We start from the raw sequence: 24600 nt of genomic DNA on the forward strand, positions 1-24600 counted from the left end.
ATACGAGAGGCCGTATGTAAAATGAAAAGCATATTTTCTGATCTCATTCATCCTGTTCTGCCATGTTCTTCCAGAGTTCCCAGGAAACACGTTGTGGAGACAGACATCCATTTTTACCATGTGCCCACTCATGCTGATGCCAGCAGGAAGCGCATAATGGAGGACACAGAAGACTGGCGCCCGCGTACTGGCACCACCCAGTCCAGATCATTCAAGATCCTGGCTCAAATCACCGGCACGGAGAATGGTACGTTACTGACATACGTCAAATGCAGTGACTGTGTTTTGCAGAGTCATTACATAGACTGTTGTCGTTGTTAGTTTACCTGAGCTAGTGATCACACACCTGAGTACCTTGCATCCTCCATATGTAGGACACACAAGCTTAATCATGACGCTAACTGTTTAGGGTTAGCATTTTTGTAGATGATACACATAATTTTTCAGGGTGCAATCCTTAATATTTCATTCTTTCCCTTGTAGCCCAAGAAGAGGAAGCTGAGAAAGCCAAAAAGACAAAGTAAGTGCTTAGCACAAAAAATGCTGACACATTGAAGATTGTGGTTTATTAAACCTGGCCTCCCAATCTGTTTTTGTTGTTGCTATGTTGCTATTGCTTGTATGACTAATTACATTGTTGGAATAACAATACATATTCCAGGAAATCTCATCTTCTCAGTTGATTTTCATACTCAGCTGGGTGCCTCTAAAACAAACAGTGACATCTGCATTCACGCAGAAGCAGAAAATCTCTTTTAAAAAACTCTAAATCTCTGCTACACCGTTCTGGCAAATGTATTGATGCTGTGTGGGCTCTTCCTGTCTAGACAGAAGAAGGAGGATCACATGTGATCCGTTAAGTCAAAAGCCAGACCACTGTGTGCTGTACAGTATGTCGATTCTCAGTAGCTTCAAAAGATCAGAAAGCAATTTTGATTAAATTCCTCTCAGGTTGCTGAAGGTTGATTTTAAATATCATCATACCAGGCCCCAAAAGTGCATCCATCTGTGCTTACCTAGCAAAGCACAGCTAGGTGCAATCGTTCCTGTGCTGCCTGTGGTTGTTTGTGCATTTGGTTGTGGATGTGACAGCATTGCAGTGTTGCATGTTGTTTAACATGTGATTGTGATGTTGACAATCATGGCTTTACTGTGGTCTCGTCCTTGTTGTGCTGAGATCCATTTGCTCTCCATTTGTCTGGGTGGTTTGTGCCGGTACACATGATCACATGACTATCGTGTGTCTGTGACTGCTCATTGTAGCATGTCCATGTTCCTGCTGACTGTGGGTGTTGGTGTGTGGCTTTTGTGGTTGAATTAATTCGTAACTCGATAACTGACCATGACTCATGGGCAGCATGTTGACAAAATGGACTCTCTGGAAATGACAAGTGAACTGTTGTCTGATAAACATTACAGTTCACTGCTTTCTTCATATTGATTTATGTCATGTTTTATTCTGATGATGACCATGCCGATGACCATACAGTACATATGTTTCCTGTGCATCATCAGCTTTTTGTTTGTTCTGTATCATTGAGCTGTCTTTGTGGCTCGGCTTACAGTGTGTGTCTCTCATCGCTCATCGCAGGGCAACCACTTTCCTTAAATCCTTCTTATTTCTCTCCTTTGGTGTGTTTTTCTCTTTTTTTCTCTCCTCTTACTCTCCTGACGTGGATGGCAGAGTGAACAAGACCACCACTCGGATGGTGATTGGCCCTAAGTACAACGAGCTGAGAGACTCGCACCACCGGGTGTCTGCTCGCACCCTCAATGTAGTCCAGTAGACTGCGTGTGTCTCTGTGTGTGTTTGTCTACCTGTGTTTGTAGACATTGTATCAGTTTGAATGCTATAGATCAACGTTAATTCCTTGGACTCTTGTGGGAATATAAGATTGTGGACTAATGGGAATATATAGGAAGCAAAAGAAAGAAAATTGCAGTTGGAGCTTGGAAAGGAATTGTTGGCCATGATTATGTATGTGTGAATGCGTGTTTGTGTGTGTGTGTCAGTGTTTGTCATTATGTGCCTGCCCTGCACTGTGTCTGCTTCATTCAGACTTTTATTAAAGCATTGCGTATGTGCTGGGCCCACTCCACCGATTCCAACCCCAAAGGTATAGATAGATGCCTAAATACACACTCCTATCAGTGTGTTTACTTTCACCTCATTATACTTACAGTACATTTTGAGTTTGAGTTAAGTGCATGTGTATGCTTCCTTTTGTGTATACTTTAAGTCATGTCAGAGATTTGAGTGAAAAGACACTATATTCATTAACACCACCACACCAAAACATGATGGTGATGGGAGACAAGAACTACAGCGTTTTCATAAAGTGTAAAACCCTGAGGGCTCTCATCAAGTAGTCTCAACATGCTGACCTCTCAGTCCACATCTCTGCTCCCTCAGCCTTCATTAATATACACATGTAATGAGAAATGGAAAGCAATCTGAGTCAACCTACTGAAAGATGTATAGACATCATGTCATGTATCATTCGTTTAGCATCCGTTTTGAAGCATACAGTATAAAAGAAAATTAAAGATGGAAATTCTGATCATGCACTATATATTCAACCCCATATCCATACAGGAACTGAAATGCACTATAAAAGGACAAACGCATCACATGACTACAGTGTTGTTCCTTCCAGTGCCACAGTAATGTAGATAGGACATAATAAGGGGTGTGTGTGATTTCGGAGGGAGGACAGCATTAGAGAGTTAATTGGGCTGTTGAATAAGTGTATTTTACAGAGGACACTTGTTTAAAAGCTTTAATGGCTTGTTTACATCTGTTGTATTTGCTAGCACTGAAACTATTTAATAAGCACAGTAAACACACATCTGAAAAAGATATCCACGTCTGGCGAAGTGGAAGAGATTTCAGCTTGTCGTGCATGTATGTACAGTATACTGTATATAGACCGGTGGTTTACATGCTACTGTAACACTTCCGATTAGTATGGTAGAAGGATTATGAAAGTAAGGAGGGCTGTTTGGGGTAAGCAGGTTGCAGTAACAGAAATAAAATGATGCCCTGACTGTGTAAAACACATCTTTAGTGCCTTTACATTTATTTGATCCCCATGTTTACTTCCTGCAGGTTTTGCTAACTCCAGTGAGTTTGATCTTTGTGGTCTAACAGTCTAACAGTTTTAAAACATCTGGAACTCTAGAGGCTGAAATTTTATTTATTTGTTTTGAGTTTGAAAAAAATTCTAGTTAATAAAGTGATTAAGTTTTTCTCCTGTTTCCCTTTCTCTTTTTTGTTGTCTCATTCCTTCCTTCCTGCCCTGCTTCCCTAGTTCCTCTCCTCTTTCGTCTCCCAGTTATCTCACTGACTCTGAGACACACAGTGGGAAGGTCAGGTATAAATCATCACCTCAGCGTGTGACACGTTTTCCTCTTCACCTGTCACTTTGAGTTGTCTCTGGACACAGTAGTCACTTTAAAAGAAACCATCACATACTGTAAAGCCCTTCCATTGATTCACAGGAACTAACTGACTTTTTCTGACCTGTAACGCTGATTTCACATTTCACATGCATTTTACTATATTTTTCACACTTTGGGTGACTCAACTAAAACAAACTCAAATTTATATTTAAATTACTGATTCACCAAAAACATAACATTTACAAAATTTGACATTTTGAACAAAATAACATGATTCTCTGCTATTTGACATCTGCCAGTGACAGGTCTCCAGCACAGGAATGCACTCACCAAGCAGTTGGTTCACTCACAACGTTCACCACCATGGGTGATGCAGAGACCACGTCCACATCTGCTCACACTGACCAATCAAAGCTATGTCCGGCAGGCTTATCAGCCAATCAGCAGTGGCCAGAGAAAGCCGCTATAATCCCTAATGATGTTCTCATTTCCAACCCTGACCACTTCCAGAAAAGCACAAATCAAGACAACATATCACCCACATCACACGTCCGTCTGGTTGCCATCCCAATATCATATTCAGGTTCTGTTGACACATTTCGTCAAATACCCCCAACCCATTTGCCTAATATGAACTATTCATTAGCTCCAATGCTAGTACCTTTAACATACAATGGCCCAGCTCTGAACCCAATGGCATCCTCTCACACACACCATTACAACTTTTCAGATTCCCATAAATTAAATGACACTTCCGTTGACGCAGCTTTTTTGCCAGACAGTGTGTCCCAATCTTTTTATGAGCCAAGTCCTGATTGTAGCCACACTTCACCATATATGCCTGTTATTGGTGTAATACCTGCCCAGACAGTGGGAGTATACTCCTCATGTGGTAGCAGTTCTGTACCAGATCAAAACCAAGTACCAGGGACCCTCTCTGATCCAGCCCCTGTCCATAGACCATGTACCTCAGATGTTACTACCATGTCTCAACCAAGCATCCAAATGCCTACGACTGACAGGTAAATTGTGTTTGTGTTATTAAAGTATTACCTTAAAATACAAAATAGGTTTAATGATTGAAACGGCTTTGTATATAATGAGAACAGTCACTTCCTCTTTTTTTTTTCTTTTCTTTTTTTTGCCTCGGCCGAGCAGTTCCCATGTGATGCCACTAGAGGGCAGCACAGATTCGGAAAAGTTTGAGTCCATGAACTGTTTACGTGGCCTTGGTGATGACAACCATGAATTAAATGATCCTGCTGCAGCAGCTCTGAGGGCAGAGCAGAGTCAGTTTCACCTTTCACCTCAACACAGGTGCTACATCAATTTCTCATATTTCCAAACAAAGACTTTATTCACTTTAACTGTTTCAACTTTCCTTGCAGTCTGTGCAGCTTCTCCTCTCCTTGTCTTCTCAGTTCCCCAGTCCAAGTCAATTTACCCCATTTATCAGCACATCATCATGCATCCTACTCTACCAAACCAGTCAGGTACTGGGTTATAATTACTTTCAAATTAGTTCACTTTCCATAGTAATAGAAACAGTGCCAAACTGCCATGTTTTTGGTTTAATTTTTTCAGTATTTTCAACGGAGACATTTTTATCATTAACCATCTGCTTCTGTCCTCTGCCATTGCCTCTTTGAATGTGGTTGTGCTTTGTACGTGTGCGCACATGTGCGTGTGTGTCTGTATTTGTAAATAGGAGAGAGCTCCTGTCAAGTCCTCTGGACTTCTTGCCTAGAGCAGCCCCCTCACCCCCTCCCCTCACCCCCAGTGCACTCAGACAACCCATTCAGCAGCCACACTCTGAGTGCCGTAATCCAGTGCAGGCAAGGTAAATGGAGTGAACCCTGTCATTTCGCTATCTCAGTGCCCTCCGACACACTCCTACAGACGTCTGAGTGACCACTTCTCAATCCTCTTTTTCTCTGTGTCGTTTTTCTAATGTCCAACAATTGGCCTCCTGGAGTCATCATCTGCCTTTTCTGGTTAGAACAACTTATCAGAACAACCCTAGACCTCCTGAGAAAGCAGCGTCTCAGTCCTTATTGGAAGCTCTGCTTATCACTCCACTCACTTCAACTCTGCCACTACTACTGAAGAAAAAGAAGAAGCGTCGCAGTGTCAGTGAGCTGCACCTTCCCAAGAACAAAAGGTAGACTGGGCAGATCTGGACAAAACTTTTCCATGTCAGTGGTCTTAATCACTAGAAAACAAGTTGGAAGCATTGGTAAAAATAAGAAATTTCAGTGTTCAATTAACAAACATTGGTCTTATCCATCTATTTATAAAAAAAATAAAGAAAATAAATCAACAGTTTTGTTCAGGCCTGGGTCCAACAAATAGTAATATCATCATGCAAATAATGACAAATTATGTGTGTGGGCTCTTTGCATAAGTAACAATGTTGTGTGGTGCATGCAGCTTCTCAGTCATATTGCTAATCGACTAACACTCTGGTAGTGTAAGCATACTCAGACGATGACTTTTAGATTGAACATTTTGTTTTATTTATTTATTTTAGCAGAGAAGAAGGTTATGATTTTGCTTGCACGGCTAATATTTCCATCATAATCTTTTAGAAGTAAAACTACTTTTAATTCACAGTGTAAACTAGGCATTTGTGTCCACTGAACATGCCATTCATTGCAGTTAAAACCATGTTTGTTCAGACCATGCCAGCACCAAAAGACACGGTCCATATGTTTGTGTCGTTACAACTCATACCAACTACGACATTCTGTGGTCACTGTGAAACAGCTTGGCAGTATCTCACAGAGATCAGTCACTGGCTAGTGGACACAACTCTACACATTCAAACCATGAAGTATGAAGAGCTGGTGTGTGCGTGTGTGTGAGAGACTGAGTTTAAGTAGGCGACTGGATGGATGGATGTCCTTGTCATTATGTGTGTGTGAATGCACATGCATGGATGGTATAGTATGTGATGATTGAATTTGATCCAAAAAATATCACAGTGCTAAATTATAGACCATCTGTTGTGTGGTGCAGAAAGCTGCTGGACAGCAGTCAGCTATGTTAATAGACCATTTGTTCTATGTTCAAACAAAACCAACACAGTTATGAGATGCATAACACAAGTTCTTGTTGGAGCTACAGTACACATGGGGTTACTTTACATGTGTAAACAGTTGGGGGACTGAATTTTCTAGCTTTTTCCTCATTATCGCTTAATTCCAGCAAACAAGTAGTCTCATTATTAGGCGGCACACAGTGCCGAAAATAGAACGTGAAATAGATAAGACAAAGAGAAACAGTGATGGAAAGCAAGGCCACAGACTGCGCAGAGATGCAGTACATAAGAGTAAAATTCAAGGATGCACTTAATGTGAAAATGTAAAAGAAAGAGTACAAAGATAGACCAGGAGAGAAGATGGATTAAAAAAAGAAAATAAATGTATTCCTCTCTCCCTCCTTCCTCCAGTCCCTCTTTAATTATCCCTTCAGTTAACAAGGTTTATATGTGGCCCAGCATGTCCAGATGGTCAGCGCTCTAACTGGATGCTATTGAATCAGAACAGCGGGACTCACCATTAATCAACCAATCACAGTCTTGCACAATACAATTAAGGTGCTGTGTAATTGGCCTGATTGGTGGAGAATATTAACGAGCCGCACTGTAATTGCCTTTAATGAATGAAGGACTAGGGACCATCTTATTTCCTGCTCTATTTGTCACCTGTTGTTAGCCAGTTACAATAGCTAATGTAAATTAATGTTCTTAGCTTGTTCACAAAGATAATTTGAATAGATGGCACTATAGCCTTTAGTCTCATGGCGTTAAATGGTGTAAAATTATGGCGAGGATGAGGTCTTTCCGCTTCTTTACTGGACACATTATTCTTGATAACAACTGAGGCTTTTATTTCTGTTTCCATCCAGAGAAAACAGTGAATTAGTTTGGCTGATTGGACAGACAGCATACTCATTCATATGCTTCTTTTAACTTTGCTTGCTCTACAGTGTCACATGTTGATATATGAAGTTAATCCCACCAGTTAATTGCAAAATTAAAAGATTCAGATTGGATACTCCTTTCACTTACGTTTAGAAACAGTTATAGAAATATAATTATTTTGAGGAATTTGTAAAATCACCTACCATCTAATTCATTATCTCTGGTTGTAAATAAAAAAAGTTAGTTTGCACCAATACTAAATCCACCTGTCACATGGTGTACAACATGATAAACTGATAAGGATAATGAAGAGAGATGCTCTGCAGGCTGATAGTCGTCTCCACATTGAGGGTATTTTCAGTTGTGACTGTACCAGCTACACATAACAGGCTGATTAGCTGGAGTCAAGCTTAACACAACAGACCACAGGATGTACTTTTCACAATGCTTGTCATTGTCACGTGAGAAGGGTGGGCATGGCATTTTTGACATCCATCTTACCAACTCTCTGTTAACTTGTGTTAATGTATTTGTTTTTACATCTTATTCCTCTCTCTGTTATGTTTTTCTTCTCACACCAAAGGGTGTCTTGGCATCAGTCTGCCACAGAAGAGGGAGACCCTCTCTTCTCTTCCCCCGTCAATGCTGTCTATGTTTTTAGGTAAATTTAAGGTCTCCTCCTCCCCTCTCCTTCCTTTGTGAGTTGTACGTCTGACACTGACTCATTGCTCAAGTGCAATTACACAGCTATGTAGCTGAGCACCTATTCAGAAAGTTTGAATATATCATTTCAGAGGTATTCCTGAGTGGCAAACCAAGTGACCTCCCTGCTCTGTAGGGACCATTTCATATTATTGATGTCCTGTGTGTTCAAATGAATTGTGTGCTTTGAGGAATGTCACAGCAGAGGCAGGCAGGGCAGCTGAAACACCGAGCATCGACTGAAGTGAAGCCAGTACACACAAGTGTGACATTCTTCTGATATCTCTCCCTCTCTGTCTCTATCTGCCTATTTACGTCTCATAGTCTATATCTCTCTCCCAGTTCTTCTCTTTCTCGCTCACACTTGCAAGCACAACTCAACGTAACTATGGCTGCAGTTGCCATAACATTTGTCTCCCATGAGTCCCCTAACAGCCAGGCACAGGGAGAAAACAGCAGTGATCCAACTGTTGGCATCAGGAGCAGCTATGCATTGTGGGTGTAATACGTCTGGGGAGAGATTGTTGGCCCACCCAAGCTCCTCAGCTGGCACTGATGAACACAAACACACACTTAAGAGCACACATACACATCCACACACTTGATGTAACTCACAGAGAGGTTATTCATTTTGCATCATTTTACAAGGCGGTGGAGAGTTTGAGGCCCCAGGGCCATGTTTGATTGAAGAGCAGAGACATTTTGCTCCTTTCCACCACAATAGCTGGACAAGCTCTGGCATCAGAAAATTAGTTTCAGAGCCTGTGTTGTTCTTCAGTACAAACCTGAAGAAATATTTAGTCAAAACAACTTCATAATTCCATTACAATGAGACAAGACAGCGTTTCTGATATACAGTATATAACGCAATTCCATTACGACACACTTCTTTAACTTGTAGAGAGATTTTTGCATCACAATGAAGTGTTTGGCTCAGATGTTTTCCCTTCAAGATAGCATTTTGACCCAAGAGAGAGTGTGACCCTGAAAAAGAACATGTTGTTTTCAGTAAATGTGTGTTGCTTTTTATTTCTTGTCAGACCTTGGGGAAGGACTCAAAACAATGCCACAGTTATTATACTTTATGTTTATGTTTCTTTAGAGATAAAATGTATCACCCTGTTCTATGAAACTGCATATGAACAGCTGACCTAGCATAGCAACCAACCACTGGTCCCATGTGGTGATTTTCTCTTATTTCCTCATTTGAAATCAGTGTTCTGGCATCTTTTGAGGTGAGTGCCACTAAATTGTGCAGCTAAGTCTCTTAGAAGTATTTATCCTTTGACCCAAATGTGAATTTTAGTTTTATTTCCTTGGGATATGTGAAAATGGACTGCCAATGTTATCATGGGGACCTATTTAATTTGTCCCTTCATAACCTCAGTGAAGTGTCCAAACCCATATATTGTGCATCCAGAGGGGAAATTTAAACTAAAAAGAGAATTAACGGTGTAGTATATAAAAAAAAATATACAGGCAAGTCGCTCAATGTAGTGAAATGAATGTGTTCAGACTTTGAACTCTACTAGCAGAACTTTGTCTCCCCTACATCATTACTGGTGGTGGGCTGGCATCTGTCTACAGGGCAGGAAGGGGCACTTACGTTCATTACACCATGCCGTATTTCATAACACTGTAGTCATTTGCTCTCTGGTGAATCATTTGAATTGATGTCCTGGCATCAGTTCTGAATGAGTGGTCTATATTATTAGTAGAGTGCAAACCAACTCATGTCCCATCCATCATCAGGCTGGTGGCCTGGACTCCATTCTGCTACAAATGTGACACATGGGCAACATTTTTGTGCATACTGTACTCAAAAGTCGGAAGTGCACCGTGAAGTTGAGCACTGTACTGTTTTGGCTGTAGCTGCTTTTTGTGTTTTGGTTGGTGCCATATTTGTCTCAGCTCTGTCAGCAGGTAGGTGGCCTGGAGTCTGTCTTACTGCATTTAGACATGAACTTGAAAAATGACACTGTGCTCACATTTTTTCCCCTGTTCTTTTTGTCTGTTAGAATGCAATTGCTGTGAGTATATCAAGCTAAAAGATATTTTGCTGGGAATAACATTTTTTTGTAAATAACAATTTGCATTCTGGTATTGTATGGCCCATCCCTTTGAATGAGCGGGATGCAAAGTAAGTATTTTGTAATTTAAACAGTGAAGATATGAGTTTATGATGATGAGTTGTTTAATTAAGAATTTAATTACAACATTTATTAAGTGATTTCCATATCATTTGTGTTTCCATGGTGTCTGCGCAGCGAGGAGAGTGAGGAGCCTGAACTCAACAGCCATGACTCTGCAGTTGTCAAGACCATGATCAAAGGACCTGCTGCAACCCAGGGTAAACACTGTGTGTGTGGGTGTTTTCTCCTGTCCCCTTGTGATAGCAGCACACTTTAAAGGTTTTTTTTTCCTCCAACTTTTTCACAGTGCTACATTCCCAATTAGCTCTGGCTATGATTCTTACTGGTCTCAATTTTATACATTCTCAAAAACTTTGGACCAAGACACATTTGGCTGGTCTCTTACTAACTTACTGAAATAATATCTGCCATTGTGAGAACATGTTAAAGAATACAGTATGTATATAATACATTGGTTTCAGTGACTAAAATATATATTTTTATTCATCATGAAATCTGTGGAATAGTACATTAGGTTTACAGCCAAATCCAACAAAAATATATCTTTATGGCTATGTGTGAGTTGTTTTTACTGTAGGCCATTTGTGGTATTTTTTCACTGAATTAGCTACGGGGGTACAATCAAACTAAGGTGCCTGAGCTGTTTTCTTAGCATAAGTCATGGGGAATGCATGAATACCCAAAATGTGACTCCCCTCAAACAGAATCCTAAAAATAAACTCCTTCAGGAATTGAGTTAAATCTTCTTTTAAGCATGTTTTTGATTGATTAATATATTCCCTCTTACAGTGTTATTTCTTCTCATACAAAAAATGTTTGGTTCCCAATCCTGGCACACTATGAAACTGATTTACTGCTGTTGGATTGAATGTTGTTGCAGCCAGTTAGCAAGGGGAAAGAGGCTTATTTTCCATGGTTGAGGCGTGACATATGTTGTGAAATAGGTCATTGCAGACTTTCTTTTTCTTTTCTCGTCTTTTTCCTCTGTGGAAGCCCATTAAGCAGGCGAGCAGGCCTTGCTCTGCCTGTGGCGCCTTGCTCAGTCACACGTGCGGCAGTTCTACACTGTCAAAAAGATAATATTGACTGAAGGGACCTGTCGGCAAGTTGTGAATAAAGTTTTAAAGGCAAGTCACAGAGCAGCAGTATAATGCCTGTGCTCCATCTGCAGTCAGACCTCAGATTCTGAGACTGCCTGTTCTGACGATTACTCTATTTATCACGTAACATAAATGATGCTTTCCCTTTTTTTTTTTTTGTAAGCAAGATTCCTCTTTAGGATTTCTCAAGTTTCAAGTGTCTTTTGTATCCTGTCTCTGAGCACAAGGTTGTCCCTCTCATCCATCTCACTCCCTGATGTAACTGCTGCTCAACAAAAATCATAAAATATAGTCACTTACCCATGGACTCAGGGTTGTTAAAATATACTGCTAGCAGTATGGTGCCACAACAGCATGTAAACCGCTGACCCAGACTGAAGAATCCAGGGTTTCAGCAACTTGCTTGTTGCTCATGCCTTTGTAAAACAATATCTTAACTGTTCAAAGTTGAAATCATAGACACACACTTATGCATCTACATCCCTCACTTACCAACTCCCCTCATTCCATCAACGTGCTCCATCTTCAACATAAAGCCTTTTGTATGCTAGCAGGATTAATGGCAGCTTCTCTAATAGACTGAAACATCAAACTGCGTAAAAACAAAAACTTTGTTTTCCTCACATGAAACAAATTATTGCCACTTTTTGGTAGGAAACTTTGGTCCAGCAAAGTTACAGTGAGACAGCATTCATACTGTATCTGTGGCATCTTAAAGCTGTGTTTAACTCTTGGACTGTCAAACATACGTTTCAACTTAGGCCCTCTATGTTTTTATGATGGAGTTTTAAATGAATACCCTACTGGTTTCAGCATTAAATGTAAACCCAGCCCTGTTCCTTGCCCAAACAGACCCACTTAAACATGACATGTAATGGTAAAACCAAGTTCCAAAAGTAGCCCTTCCCACACCATGCACACGTACAAAAACACATCACCATCCATAGTGTGGAGATCAAAGGCCAAAATACATGTTTGGCCAGGTGTCTGAGTTTTAGTTGGGGGAATGTCTTGGTGGTCTATGTGTGTGTGGTTGCATGTGTTTGGTCATGTGTATGCATGCACATTCACCAGAGGAATGTGTTGAAGGTCGAGTGGAATATTCTGTGTATTACTGAAGATTGATGTGGTGAATCCATGGTTGTGACAACAGCAGTCAGCCAGCTGCATGCACCGCCATGACACCTGCTGGGTGTATAGACAAAAAGGGTAGAGGTCAAATAACTTATACACCTGGGAAGAAAACACGGGCAAACACATCTATTGTGATGGTGTGAGCTCACTAGTCCAAGTTTCCATCTATACCATTATCCTTGTGCCTTTATTTCTGCATCTTTGTTTTATTTCTGTCCCACTGTACCTCCTATAGGTCACGGTCCGCGGAGTGGTTTAATCACTCCATCTTTTGGGATGAAGGGTAACAGCAGTGCCAGTGTCCCCAGGGGTCCAGTCCCAACCCGACCAGTACCTCAGCCTCACCCTAAAGACGAGGACACGCTGGTCCAAATGGCAGAACACATCCCTGCTGGGACACGTACGCCTATGTGTGCCAACTGCAACATGGTCATCAGGTAAGATAAAACTGATGCGTCAGATATTTTATAAAGCTTTTAAAAACCCTTTTAATCATGAAAGGTAACAGACAGCTCTAAAGAATGAGCATTTTATCATTCTTAATAGGCAGCACATCGATAAATCCATGTCATCAGATATGAAAGAGGCTGTCATCGCCATCCGTTTCTAATTGTGAAATAAAACATGCATGGTGTTTAGTTCCATCATATCATGCCCTATGCTACTTGCACTAGGATAATCAAAAGAGTGGATGTCTTCAACTTGACTGCACATGTAGCTACTCAAGTAAATTAAAAACAGGAAAGGAAAATATGTCCACTCCTTAATTATTTAGTGACCCAGTTAGGCACTTAAAATAATTAACTCGAAACACCATGAGTAAATAATCTGCATATGAAATTGTAGAACTACAATGATCTGCCTGCAGTGTAGATAAGGATAAGGGGAATTAAGTTGCACCTGCAGAAGCTCAAACTGTTGAATGATTTTCAGCACTCTGAATACACACACACACACACACACACACAGTCTTACAGCGGGATGATACCAGATCTTGATCTTCCTGTTGAGTTATTCTCTCCATTTCCTTTTTAAATATAATTTGTAGGTTTGAGAATCTGATTAGGAGACATCACTGTATGTACTAGTGGCATTGAAGTGAAGATGTCATCGTGTGTATGATACTGGATGTGGAGTTCTATCTGATGACTTGACAAAATGACTGCACAATGTCATAATATTTACATGTGCTATAAAAGTATAAATAAGTGGTAACCAACTGCCCTAACTCCAGCATTGTCTTCCGACTGTGTTACCTATACATTACTTATCACTTAAGGATAGGATTTCTCACATCCTAATGACTGCCAAGCTATCTATCAGTGTCACTATCAGAGTATTCTCAGATAAGCACAGCTATTGAGAGCAAGGAGAGTATAGAGTAAATTAGTCTCTGTTGTTTTACCACTTTACCTAATCATTGAAGTGGACAGGGCAGGGGTGGTGTCTGAGTAGAAGCAGAGGATGATGGTCACAAAAGACCTTTAGTACTGGCACAACACATTGGATTGGTGCTGGAATGTGCTCCTAGTTTATCAAGCTCTTAGTGAACAAAATGAAGTACTAGAAACATTCAATGAATAGAAGTATAGAAGTATAGAAGTATAGAAGTATAATCTAACAATAATTTAGATCATTTGTTTCACTCTTGACTGTCCTTGCCTAATACTATTTTATTTGAGGTTTTGTGTTTCGTTGTGTGAAACAAAGCAACCATCATATACAACCATCACCACATAATGTTTCTAGACTTAATATGCTTTGTCCATCTGAACTGTCAACATTTTTAAACGTTGTATGATTCAGAGTATGCATTCATACAACAACATATCAGAATAAGTTAAGTTAAATCAGAGGTAAATTGTCAAACTGTAACTCTTCTAGAGGAGGAAGGAGACAGAATAAGAACTTACTGTAAACTTAAATCAAGAGAAGTTAATCAAAGTTAAATTACTTACATGTCATTCAGTCATTCATACATTTGTGGTTTGCCTATTTGCCCTCTAGTGGCTGTTTGTAGACAGTAATAAAAACAAAGAATGGTGACTTGCTGATCTACAGTATAAGCACTACTTTCCAGGGTATAGGATACATTGCCTCAACAGTTTATGTTCATGACATGCTGCCTTTCTTTAAATAATTTCATGGTGATGCAAACAGGGTTATTTTGCAACAACGTATGTTGATTTCCATCATCTCTTTTTTTTCAGAGGGCCCTTTTTAGTAGCAATGGGTAAGTCATGGCACAAGGAGGAATTCAACTGTGCCCACTGCCGCACATCCCTGGCAGAGGTGGGCTTTGTGGAGGAACAGGGATTTGTCTACTGTGAACACTGCTATGAAGAGTTCTTCGCTCCAACATGCAGCCGCTGCCAGGTTAAGATACTGGGGGTGAGTTAAAACAAAACAAAATCACACAAAAGATCATAAAGAAGATAGCTAAAGTTAGGTTATAGTGCAGAGAAAGAGAACACAGATAGTTTGCCATTTGTCTGCAGATTTTACATTGGTACCATTCACTTACTGTACAGCTGGCCCTGACATTGTATGTGTCTGTTGTTTTCAAACCCCACCACCTGTTGTTTGGAGACCAGCAGTGATAGCCCCCCTCTGTGTCAATCAGTGCAAATCTCTCACACATTTCAGCTTCTGTCTTTATTTGTGTGGCATGTTCTTCCGTTTCCTCTTTCAGTTTCTTTAATATCTCACTCAGTTTTGTGCTTACAGTAACTACATTAACAATGGGTCAGTGTAATTCTTAGTCTTTAGTGAGTAAATTGCCTCTCTGCTACGGACCAGCTGTGTACTGAGGGGTTTGAAGTGGACATTTGGTTGCATGATTATATCCAAATGCATATGTGACTTGCATACGTGATATGACTTGTATAATGTGACTTTCAGTATTGAAATCGGTAGAAATAGAAGTAGAAGCACAACAAGTTTCTGGAGTCTGTTTCTCTTACTCTTCTCTGTTTCTCTCTGTACCTTATTTTGCCTTCTTTTCCCTCAACATATGTCATCATAGCATTAGCCCTAGGGATGCATGATGTATGATAATGAGAAATGTACTGATGTTGTGTCAGATTCATCATAGGGTCACTGTAAACTTTTACCACAGTGTAGGTCCAAGCCCAAAGATAAAGGGGACAATACATGGAGCACCAGAGTAACAATCTTTAGGTTGAGGAAATTTCAATAGTGCCCACCAGTGAAACACAGGAATGCAGGATATGTTCAGGTGTTAGGAGAACAAGGCTTAGAGGCCTAGAGGCCGCAGGTGTAGCTTGAACCCAGGGTGTCAGGAAGCTGAGATCTTTGCTCTTGTAGCAGTTCTGACATTCATCCCTCACGTGTTCTAACCTCTTTAGCCTCAATCCCTTTCAACCCTCTATTTCTCACACATCTTCAACCAGCTTATGGCTTCTTATTAACCTGTTTTCTCACTCCCTCTCTCCTAATCCTTCATTTTACTCTGACCCACCAACTTTCCATTGATCCCATGTCCTCTCTTGTTCTCACAGTTTAAGGGTGGGAAAGAAAGCAGTATATCTATTTTAAGCTGGGTCATGTGGCCCCACAAAAAAAAAATACTCAAGTGCAACAAAAGAAAAGGTCAGACTGTATAAAAGGCTATACATTCTGCACATTTGTTAAACACATACATGTATCTGTAAGTACTGATAATAGCAACAGATGTGCTCAATGATATTACAAACAATGACCTACTTCGCAAAGTGGCATCCCTTCAAACTTCATTGTATTAGCTCCACTTCTTGGTAAAGTGGATCTAATTTTAACACACACACACACACACACACAAGCAACAAACTGTATTGTGCCTCCAACCAACCACACTGTTTTTGCATTTGCACCCAGGAGGTGATAAATGCTCTCAAACAGACGTGGCATGTGCACTGCTTTCTGTGCGCTAGCTGTCAGCAGCCAATCAGAAACAACACCTTCCACCTGGAGGATGGAGAACCATACTGTGAACGAGGTAAGTGATAATGACTCTGATAATGCGTTGATTAGGCTAATGAATGGTTTCTCAAAATGAGACATAGCTGTCTGCCTCTGGAAGTTTGATTGGATCTTGCTAGAATGACTATAACCCGTGGTTGATTTGTTTTATGTGTGCCATCATGTCCTTTTCTTTTAAAAGACTTCTACAATTTGTTTGGGACTGGCTGCCATGGTTGTGAGTTCCCCATCGAGGCTGGAGACAAGTTCCTGGAGGCCCTTGGTTACACCTGGCATGACACCTGCTTTGTTTGTGCCGTAAGTGTGGGACATAATCATCACTAACAGTTCATATTCTTTTTTTTGTATTGTTTCAGTGTCTTATTTAAGGTCAACCCATTTGTAGCCCAGTTAAGTGTTCTCGACATCTTTACTTATCTTTATTTAAACTTTCTGTGTGTGCTTGTGTTACCACCCCCCCCTCTCTCTGTATGACTTTTTACAGGTGTGCTGTACTGCACTTGAAGGCCAGACCTTCTTCTCCAAGAAAGACAAACCTCTTTGCAAGAAACATGCTCACACACTGAAGATATGAATCTTAATGTGTTAGTCTAGTAGTTAGTCTGTGCAACAATACAGCTCGAGCAATAGTCATTCATGCATGGTGGTAGCTCCAGCAGATGAGCTAATTTAGTTGTATTCATCCACCCAAACTCGTAATAAAGAAAACACTGATTTGATTTTACCTTGTGTTCCCTACCAGAACAAACAATAAAGCTAGCAGTTAAAGGGATAGTTCAACATTTTGGCAAATTGGCCCATTGCCATAATCGCTATAGTCATAGCAGTAGGTTCGTTACCTTTAATTCTCGGTGTAAGCTATTTTTAGAACGGCGGAGCGGAGCAGCAGGCTGCTCAGAGCTACGCTATGGAGGCTAAAGGAATTTCTTGGTTTCCCTCATCAAATACAAAATCCCAAAACTCCAAAACGCTTTCGTGGACAAGTTGTGACCTGCACAATCACCACGCTATGAGATAATAATGGAACGTTAGAGTCTGCTGGCTGAAAAACTGTCCCTGAACGCAACGCGCATCAGCAGTTTTGAATGAATTTACCTCTAAAACAACTCTGTCTCGTAACGTTTCGTTATTATCTCATAGCGTGGTGAATGTGCAGGTCACAACTTGTCCACGACAGCCTTTTGGAGTTGTTGGGTTGTGTATTTGATGAGTTTGATGAGGGAAACCAAGAAATTCCCTTAGCCTCCATAGCATAGCCCTGAGCAGCCCGCTGCTCCGCTCCGCCATTCTAAAAACAGCTTGCACTGACAATTAAAGGTAACGAACCTACTGCTATGACTATAGCGATTATGGCAATGGGCCAATTTGCCAAAATGTTGAACTATCCCTTTAACAATGAGTATTTTTTTAAGTTTTGACTGATTTGAAATAGAAAATACTTTATTTGAAGCAATAATTTTGAACTGATCTTCTTCATCTAGATTTTATGTGCTCAGTGATGCAGAGTAAAACAGTTATATTATCAACTGGAGTGTTTGTGTTCTACCACTGAGCTTCGCCAAAATCATTAATTTAACAATGCAAAAGATTCTGTTACCATAGTGTATATTTTCTTTATCCAGAGTTTAATCATGAGCTTCTTAGATGAGATATTTTCTACTCACACATCAGAAATGTGGGAAAATATATATTCATACTCATACTATATGAATACAGTTAAAGCAGGAGTTTATTTTTGTTCTTGGTGATGTTTGTTTAGCTGTATCAAATTTCTAATTACAGTCTAAGCAGCAGCTATTGTCAGTCTAAAGGATGCTAGTTGTTAAGTTGTCTGTGTTCCATGAACAGCATTTCAACTATCAGAAACTCCATCAAAAGTTTTTAACAAGGCCGGATATCTGAGATGATTTAAACTGTTACATTAAATAAATCATTATGATTATTTGAACCTTTTCTGTATTTTTAAAGGGGTTCCTTATATTTTATTTTCTCTTTCTTGTATGAAATTGGTAACACTGGTAAAAACATTACCTGTTTCAAAGCGTCACATTAATACACTGCCCGTCCCCAAAAAAAAAGTCACCACTTGGATTTAACTAAGCTAATAGGTAAGAGCCTTCCATTGGATCATTACTGCATGGATGATTATGTTCCAGCTGGTAAGAACTTATTTAACCCTAACTGATGCAGTCTCATTTCTTAAACAACCATGTTAGTGGTCATGGAAAAGATGTTAATCTGTTTCAGAAGGGTCAAATTATTGGCATGCATCAAGCAAATAAAACATCTAAGGAGATTGCTGAGACATTAAGAACTGTCCAATGCATTATTAAAGACTGAAAGGATAGCAGGGAACCATTATCTTCAAGGAAGAAATGTGGTCCAATGTGACCACAGAGTCCAGACCTTAACCCCATTGAGAATCTTCATCCAGTTTTGGACGGAAATAAATGTTTTGACATCGCAGAAGCTTATTGAAATGATTTCACAGCAAATACGTGCCGTAATCAAAGCTAAAGGCGGTCCAACAAAATATTAGAGTGTGTGACTTTTTTTTGGACGGGCACTCGGGCAGTGTATGTATTTGGAACTGTAAGGCACTTGAGAAAGAGTGACAAATAGAAAGACAAGTGGTCTTGATCTTATGGAGGAAATAATTGACCTTAAATATAAAATAACTGCACAATAGTGCATATAAAATCAGTGAATAAATGTATAACAAAATGTAAAATCCATATTTGTATATTCATGTATTTCTTGCTTTTTGCCACAGGCAAAGTCAGAAATACATTCTCCATGATGAGTGCCATATAGTTTCATGAATCTCATTAATATTTTAATTTTGATTTTTTTGTATTTCACTTCACGTCATTTTATGTAGTAGTGATGTATTTTGACTCATTGCATTAATTTACTGGTTAATTCAGTCCTCTATACGCTTCATAATGGAAGAAGCTGTTTCTGGCCTGCAGGTAAATAAGGAGTGAAACACAGATACTACAGTATAATCCTTGTGTAGTAAACTCTGTATTTTATTTTGTTTATAGAGGGAAGAAATGTCTTATGAGACAATATGTATTTAACTGTTTGGGTAACTATTGGTCTTTGCTTCTCAGAGACTGGTGCAGGGAATGAATGCCAGGTAGTTTCCTCTGTGTTTTAGTGTCTCACTTGACTATCAGTTGACTTAACAGTCTAAACAGGTTGATTTGGCAATTATTTACTTTTCATTGTGGTATTTTTTGTTTTTCAAAGAACAGAGCAAATAGCAACAAACACTGTTATCTAAATTTCATATAATTATCATAAAAAATTCTTGGTTTTTACTGTATGGGATAAAATGGGGTTGGTACCTATGTTGTGTTGATTAAATGTGGTTAAAAAGGAAAGAATCGCCTACGAGAATTGTTGTTTAATAAATTATGTGCTTTTAAACCTCAAACATAAATATCCTGTGTTCATTATGTTTGTTTTCAGTGCAACACTATCTTCCCTGCCGAACATCTTGTATTGTTTCTTGACATCCCTCGTGTCAGCACAGAGGAATCTGATATAAGCAGTGTGAAATGTAGATTTCACTGCATGTCTGCACGAAGTGGAGAAAGGTCAAAGGAGACACAGAGAGAAACGGAGAGGTGAAGTGAATACTATTGAGACAAGAGAAAAATAAAGGGAGGATGTTATAGTTTCAACCACGTTACTAATGTTTTATTTTTTTGTCGGCAGAATTACAAAAATGGTAGGCTATTCCAGACTTCGGATTCACTTTCCTTAACATTGCAATGAGGCTTTAATCAATTTCTGAGGAATTCAAGTATGAATATTGATGTATAAATAAAATGTATTTATCGAGTTAAATGTTTAATCTATCAGATACAGATAACTGTCTAGATCTGGTGGACAAAATTGCTGAGTCTGCATTACACACATAGTTATGTTGTTGATAATAAACAACAGGCCATGTGGAACCAGCAGCCTTTAGGACTGCTTACATCAGTATTTTATTGAACATGCAACTTTTAAAAAACACACTGTCAATAGTGGTGGTGACATAGTATTGTTTAATGCTGACATGGCAGGTAATAAAACCACAGAGCTGTCTAGGGTAAGGATTAAAGACAATAAAACAAATCTTTAGTTGAGAACAAAGACATATATTGTACTGTTGGTGGAGGTATACAGTACCATTCTAGTCATTCAGATGTTTGTATTAAAGTTTTATAAGACAAATCAACAAAACTAATACTCGCACAGACCCACAAACCTCACATACAAACATCAGCCCATAGCACATTCAAAAGAAAACATATCACCACATTTTGGTTAATATTTTAATACAAAACATATTTAATTTTTTTTTTTTTTTTTTTAATTTTACTTATCTTTAAAGGTGCAATATGTAAGAATGTGGCCAAAAACGGTTACTGCAGTCAAATTCAAAACACAGCGATCTCATTTTTTCTCCCAGCCGTAGTGGCAGCTCAGTGGAGCAGACCGGAGGCTGAAATGCCACTGACGCCGTGACTGAGAGAGAGGGAGGTGGCGCAACATGTAAACACGTAAATTCAAAACATAAACATGATTTGCAGTCTGCAAAAAAAGATTTTTAATGCGAATACTCTGGCTGTAGGATTGTTGTTGGTGAGTTCATCATGTTATATGAACATTATTCCTTTGTCTCTGTGACATATTAGGAGGATTTTACGGCCAGTTGCTTTAGATTTCTTACATACTGTACCTTTAACTATTTACTCATCAGAGGCTCCACTGAGATAGTCTTAGTCAAATAAATTTGTTATCGAAGAAACTACAACACTTGCATTCTGACTAGCAGACCAGCCTACTTCTGCTGCTTTGTTTTTTCTTTCTCTTTTGCTTTTTAATTATTTATTAGATAGGCAAGGTGAGTGGCTGGAGGAAGTCATTCAGAGCAGCAGTAAAGTCACCTCTTGACTGCTAATGCGCTGCTCCTCTGTGGCATTAATCACCTCTCATACAGCTGAGTGAAGTTTGAAGGAGAAGAGGAGAGCTTTTCTTGCGCGCGTGACCCTACGTTTGAGTGCGCGCGACAAGAGAGCGAGGCAACAACTTTGGTGTGGAGGAAACAGACCGACTCGCATCTGCCCGGCTGCCCGGAGTAACGAGTGCCGAAAACTTTTCCTCTTCACCGAAGCAGGGAAATAAGAAAAGTGTCCTGAGGTGAGTAGCTACACTCCAAGTGAAGGCAGGTGAAACTATCAAATGAGTTTGCGCGTAGTATTACGTTTTCTTTCTTTGTATTCACCCCCTTTTTTTTTTTTAATCGCAGCGGTTTTGCTATCATCTTGGGAAGTTTGACAGTGTTTCGCTCCTTTTTGTTTATTGGCTTGTTGACAATCTGCTTGTAGCACGTGCGTGCATCGTTACTACGCTTGAAAGTGACCGTTGACGTAAGGAGGAAAGTTTACGTGAGAAGAGTTTTAAAGAAGTTTACGCAGCATCTTGTTCTTTTAGGTTTACTGTTTCTAAGACAAGAAAGGCCAGCAAATGAGTTGTCATACGCCTATCAGTCGTAGCTCACGTTGATACGTTGTAAGGTCACAAGTTTTCATTAAATGTTCTTGGTTGTGTAAATGTACTCAAATTTAAAGATACCCCTAAACCCTGTTTGTTGCTGTTGTATACATTCAGAAAAATGTCCCTAGAAATTAGCCAGCATCACTCTTAATTTGAGAGCGGTAATAAGATAGGGCCAAGACCTAAATGACTGTTTAAGTGTTTGCATGTGTGTAAAGTAATATATAAAACAACAACTATTCATAGTAGTAATGTTTATACAAGCTAACTTCACCTGGACAAAATGGCAGCACTAGATGCCAAACTTAAAGTGATAGCCTACTAAGTTTTGCTGATGTTACACATTAGGTGACTGTTTTCTCCTAATAGGATGTTTTCTTGATTTGTGTGAGAGAGCACACACACAAACCCTGACAGCAAATAATTAAAAGCTTAAACCTTTAATTTCCCTCCACCAATGTTTTTCAGAGCTGTCCTTTTTTTTTTTTTTTTTTTTTTTTTTAAAATTAATTGTGTAAAAGTAGGCCTCTTACTCTGCAGTTGGTTGAAAGCCCTTTCTGAAGAGATTTTTTTGTACTTTGGAGAATGGGTCAACATATTATAGTAGCAATGACCTACTGTGAGCCCCCTTCTTCAAGGGCTCAGAAAACAGAAAAAATAAAATAAGATGAACCTCACCACAGCCTCAAGCACTGAATAACCTACAGCCCAGTATTCCCCATACACCCCACTAATACGCACACAGTCATGCACACAGTATTCAACTCTCCCTCCGAGTCCAGTAACCAGGTCCAGGTGTTTGTCAGTGTGGGTTATGACAAGAGTATATCTGAATGTGTGTGTGTGTATGCGTGCACTTGAGAAAGCATGTGTGAATGTATATCCAGATGGCATAATTCTGTGGCTCCAAATCTTACCTCACCTCATCTTAGGGGTCTGGGGGCAGTAACAGGGGACCATGCATTAAAACACTCAGCAAATATGAATGAGAGAAGCAGAGGACCAGATGTATGTGTGTATCAGTGTGTCTGAGTGTGTGTGTGTGTCTCTACTGTTTTCCTTGTCTGTCAATCTAGAAACTATATGCAGTTGTTGGAGCTTTACTGGGAACAGCGGTCTTATTTAGGTCAGGCCCACATCACGCAAATCTGAGAAACAGCCACATTCTCAATTGGCTGTGTAATTGAGTTTCACATAGCGGCTGTAAACAGAATGTTTCCCCCCCTGTTTTTTTTCTTTGTGTATAGGTGTGTGATAGAGATCAGCTGAGACACTTAACAGTTTCATACACCTCGTGATGTGAGAGGAGGTGTCTGATACTGACTGCTGGAAATTCAGATCACATTGCTGGAGCTTAATTTACGTGCCAAGAATAGCTAATTTGCCAAAAACAAATGCAATTTCTGTCTGGGGAAAAGATGAGTGAAACACAAAGAGGAAAAGACTGACAGAGAATGTAGTTAAAGATGAACCTATAGAGCAATATTCCTGTCATTATAACATAAAGTCGGATTGCTCTAAATTTACTAAGATCAAAGTCACAAAAAGAGGAAATAAATGTTAATATCAATCTATAGATGAACTGTAAATCACTCAATGGACATCTCAGTATTATTAAAGCAGAAGTAAGCGATACTTTTGTGTTAATATAAGTCTTAAATAGTTATATCTTCCGACAGCAATCACTTAAGTGTTTGGACCGAAACACGGGTCTGTCTGTCACTCTGCTCTGCTCTGAGCCGAGGAGAAAACATTTATCGTATCCTACAAGTTTTATCCAATGAGGAGAGAGAACGGCATGCAGGGCTGTGTGTGCAGGGACGAGGACCAATAGATCCATGACGAGGGCGGGGGCTGCAAACTCCATCGGCTGACAAGACGTTATGGTGCGTTCAAGGCAACTCGTAACTCGTGTTTTTCCGACCTGTGAACTCGTACCAGTTCGATCTGGTACGAGTTCACGGGTCGGAAGTTACGAGTGGCCGTTATAGTGACTTTCACAGGTAAAACAGGTCGGAAAAACACGAGTGGGTTGCCTGGAACGCTACTAAGTCGTGACGTGAAGCTGTAATTTACGGTTTCAAAAGCCTGGCCGGAACGCAGCATTAGCCAAAACGACCGGATCGCTTACTTCTGCTTTAAACTTATATATATATATATATATATATATATATGTACAGGTGTAAGAGAGCCAGAAAGTTCACAGAGAAACTTAAACAGGATATAACAATGAGGGTTGCTGAAAGAATTTATAAACCAAGCAGCTCATGGAAATGGTGAAAATGAGTGTCTTCACGCAGCCAGTGTGAACAAAGACCACAAAGATGAAGCATTCAGAATATTATTATAAACCTGTTAAATTCTAAACCTTTTCCATCTGATACCATGGTGGCTGCATACCAGATCCCACTGCAGTTCATGCCTTTCCACTTATAGAGAGAAACCTTACTTAGAAATACCATAAGCACCTGAACTCGATTATAGTCGGTACGTTATTTTGTGCAGGTAAAGCATCTTGTGAGATGCTGTTCTGTAGGGATGGAAGGGCAGAGATTTAATTCAGTGTGAAAACAAATGTGCAGGTGTGTCTGAGGACAGTTTGACAGTGTTAAGCTTATCTAATGTCCAGTTTCCTCCACTTAGAGAT

General features: G+C 39.7%; 1 protein-coding gene across 7 annotated transcripts in view; it reads left to right on the top strand.

Moving 5' to 3' along the window:
* The window catches only part of pdlim5a (PDZ and LIM domain 5a), a 55250-nt gene extending 38070 nt beyond the window's left edge, over window positions 1–17180 (top strand). For 3 of the 7 annotated variants that reach the window (XM_085786621.1, XM_085786623.1, XM_085786624.1), the window contains 8 exons: window positions 75–247; window positions 484–520; window positions 10297–10379; window positions 12652–12853; window positions 14627–14807; window positions 16293–16413; window positions 16579–16694; window positions 16882–17178. In XM_085786621.1, coding sequence (XP_085642747.1) covers window positions 75–247; window positions 484–520; window positions 10297–10379; window positions 12652–12853; window positions 14627–14807; window positions 16293–16413; window positions 16579–16694; window positions 16882–16971 — 1003 coding nt within the window. In that variant the 3' untranslated portion in view covers window positions 16972–17178. Of the gene's footprint in view, window positions 1–74; window positions 248–483; window positions 521–3311; window positions 3375–3701; window positions 4425–4557; window positions 4720–4823; window positions 4896–5110; window positions 5243–5401; window positions 5564–7910; window positions 7989–10296; window positions 10393–12651; window positions 12854–14626; window positions 14808–16292; window positions 16414–16578; window positions 16695–16881 lie in introns of all 7 variants that reach the window. The other 4 variants (XM_085786619.1, XM_085786618.1, XM_085786620.1 and 1 more) reach the window with 4 other exon arrangements.
* Window positions 17181–24600: the final 7420 nt, after the last annotated feature.

This window comes from Trachurus japonicus, chromosome 9 (genome assembly GCF_045865225.1).
Source record: "Trachurus japonicus isolate A0001 chromosome 9, Traja_1.0".
Taxonomy (NCBI): Eukaryota; Metazoa; Chordata; class Actinopteri; order Carangiformes; family Carangidae; genus Trachurus; species Trachurus japonicus.